The sequence below is a fragment of the Octopus bimaculoides genome, chromosome 15 (genome assembly GCF_001194135.2).
Source record: "Octopus bimaculoides isolate UCB-OBI-ISO-001 chromosome 15, ASM119413v2, whole genome shotgun sequence".
Taxonomy (NCBI): domain Eukaryota; kingdom Metazoa; phylum Mollusca; class Cephalopoda; order Octopoda; family Octopodidae; genus Octopus; species Octopus bimaculoides.
In genome coordinates this window covers 13567223-13570605 of record NC_068995.1, presented here as the reverse complement: position 1 = coordinate 13570605, position 3383 = coordinate 13567223, and the positions used below count along the sequence as shown (strand labels likewise).

Below are 3383 nucleotides of genomic sequence, written 5' to 3'. Positions count from 1 at the left end.
AACTGCTGCTGCTGTCGTGTGGTACACGGAACAGTTCTCAAAGAGAAACTGGACCGAGACAAATTTGTGGGGTATGAGTTGATCTATTTAAGGCGTTAAGAGGGCTCCAAATGGCTTCAGAATTTTACTCTATCACGTGACCTTATTAGGGGCTGTGATTGGTCAGTTTGCGTTCTGGCGGGAACGGTTCGAAGAAGTTGCCGATTCGAATAATGATCAGCCACGTGATGACAAGGAATGGGTTCTCTACTACGCTCGCATTTATTTATATTTAAATGAGAAGATTGTATGTAATGGCGATAGTAGTTTGTATCTAATGGCGGGAGGTAGTTTTGTATGTAATGGCGATCGAGGTGTTAGTTTCACTACAATCCTTTCTACTAAAGGCACAAGGCTTGAGATATGGAGGGAGGGGACTAGTCGATTACATCGACCCCAGTGGTCCACTGGTACTTAATTTGTCAACTCTAAAAGGATGCAAAGCAAAGTCAACCTTGGCAGAATTTGAACCCAGAACATGAAGACAGAAGAAATACCGCTAAGCATTTCACTCGGTGTACTAATGATTCTACCAGCTCGCCGCCTTAAAAATAATAATAATCCTTTCTACTAAAGGCACAAGACCTGAAATTTGGTGGCAGGGAGCTGGTTGATTACATCAACCTTAATGTTTCACTGGTACTTAATTCGTTGACCCCAAAAGGATGAAAGGCTAAGTCGATCGCAGCAGAATTTGAACTCAGAACATAGCAACAGGTGAAATACTGCTAAGCATTTCATACAGCATGCTAATGATTCTGTCAGCTTGCCACCTTAACAATAACATAATAATCCTTTCTATTATAAGCACAAGTCCTTGGTTTCAGGTTCAGTCCCAAAGCATGGCACCTTAGGCAAATGTCTTTTACTATAGCCCCAAGTCAACCAAAGCCTTATAAATGGAGGTGGAAGATGGAAACTGAAAGAAGCCTGTTGTATGTATATGCATGTATGCTTGTGCATGTCTTTGTGTGTGTCCTCTCCACATCATTTGACAACTGATGTTGGTTTGTTTATGGCCTCCATAACTTAGCAGTTTGACAAAAAGAAACTGATATAATAAGTACCAGTCTTAGAAAAAGTGAAATACTGGGGTTGAGTTGTTTGGCTAAAGCCTTCAAGGCAGAGCTTCAGCATAGCTGCAGTCACTGACTGAAACAAGTAAAAGATAGATATTTCCTTTGTGAAAAAGAAAGAAAAAATGCATATATACAAGTATATATACTTGGTCTTCAGTTCAGCTTTCTTGTTATTCTTATTTTAGTGTTCTTTGTCACATGTATTAAGAAAACAAAAGTATGCGAAACATTTAGGAAGACCAAATTTTAGGCTTACAAAACCAAGATTTATGTTTAAAAGGAAAGGTAAGATAATTCAAAACAAATCTGAATTTAAGTAGAAACAATTGCTTTGTATCAAACCATAACTTTGTTTCAACATACGCTCTTTTCTTTCATTTTTGTCATCATAAATAACAGAATGAAGTATTAGATAATGAAGTCTTTTGATACCAAACTGCTTGAGGTCACTCTTGGTTCTATGACATTAACATCCTGTTTTAAAGTGATCTATATTTAAAAACTTCCATCACAATTTCTTATTAATTCTTCATCATCATCATCGTTTAACGTCCGCTTTCCCTGCTAGCATGGGTTGGACGATTTGACTGAGGACTGGTGAACCAGATAGCTACACCAGGCTCCAATCTGATTTGGCAGAGTTTCTACAGCTGGATGCCCTTCCTAACGCCAACCACTCCGAGAGTGTAGTGGGTGCTTTTACGTGCCACCAGCACGAAGGCCACATGTTCTATATTTCACCTCAGTTATGGCAATGTTATTTTATTAAGTTCTTCCTTCTTTTCGGAATTAATTGAAATAAAGGCAGTGTATTTCAACAGAATTATGGTAAAAAAAAGAGTTACGTATCCTTAAATAGACGGACAGGAATGCTTTCTATTGTGGGTCTACTTGATCAGGTTATATATATTCGAAAGCAAAAAGATTATCAGAAAATTGAAACACTCACCAATATTGGTTGCAATTTGTGGAGTTGGTCGTTTTATTGTAGTAACAAACTTATTGGCATCAGCTCTGATTTCTATTATATTGTTGATTAAACAGAACAGTGGACCCATGGGGAAAGCTGCTACAAATAGGGTTAGAAACCCAAATTGAAGAACTGAAATAGAAAGCATAGAGTATAATTAAAATCTCACATATTTAATTAAATTTGTATAAATATATTAGGTGATCCAGATGAGGTGTGTAGCTTAGTGGTTGGTGTGTTGCACTTATGATTGTATGATTGTGGTTTCAATTCCTGGACTGGGCGATGCATTATGTTCTTGAGCAAAACACTTACTTTCGAAGTCATATATTAGGACAAAGCAAACAACTCTGTGTGACTTAGTATGTCTGGCTGAGCAAAACAGGTTTCACTCCTACTTCACAGGTGCAGTATTTATTTCACACAACATAAATATAAGGGCATCAAGCTATAGGCAATCACTCCAAAAGTATGTGTACCATAAAGGGACACAATCCCTCTGATGCTATCATGGAAAACTATTTGTAAAATAATTGTTTCTAACACAGGAAGTAAGAGGCTTGAAATTTAGGAGATGAAAATGGTCAAATTATATAAGAGGCACTTAACTTGTAGTTTACTTTATTAACATCCAGAAGGAAGAAGAACAAAGTTGATCTTGGTAGGATTTGATCTTAGAATGTAGAGAGACAGAACAACTATTGTAAAGCATTCTATCTCAGGTTCTAATAAATCTGCCAATTCAACGCTCTGTTAGTCAAGATAAGGACTTACACATTCACAAATATATTATTATCATCATCATCATTTAACGTCAGTTTTCCATGCTGGCATGGGTTGAATGGTTGGCATAGACCTGGCAAGCTGGGAGTTGCACCAGGTTCCAGTCTTCTGTTTTGGCTTGTTTTCTACAGCTGGATCCCCTTCCAAACACCAACCACTTTACAGAGTGTACTAGGTGCTTTTTATGTGGCACCAGCATCAACAGGGTCTGTCTTTAATTATATATTTTTAAAGCCAAAACAAGGCAAATTATATGAATAATACAGGTTGATAATTTTACCTGGTCTTGCAATATTTCAGGGTTAGGATCCACTTCTTCAGGAAATCTTTGCTGACCTGCTCTGTTCAAAGATTTCCTGAGGGAGGGAGCCTAATCTTGAAATATCGAAATACTAGGTAAAACTATCAACCTGTATATTTTTATAACTTCAATTGTTTGGGCTTTAAAAAATATAATTAAAATTTATTTATATGTATATGAGACAATGTTTCATGAAAGCTATATATATATA

At 36.9% G+C, this 3383-nt stretch overlaps 1 protein-coding gene across 1 annotated transcript in view; it reads right to left on the bottom strand.

The window, feature by feature from the left end:
* The window catches only part of LOC106874663 (anoctamin-4-like), a 93542-nt gene that overhangs the window by 6803 nt on the left and 83356 nt on the right, over window positions 1-3383 (bottom strand). Inside the window, 1 exon segment of the mRNA XM_052973180.1 lies at window positions 2068-2220. Within this exon segment, the coding sequence (XP_052829140.1) occupies window positions 2068-2220 (153 nt within the window).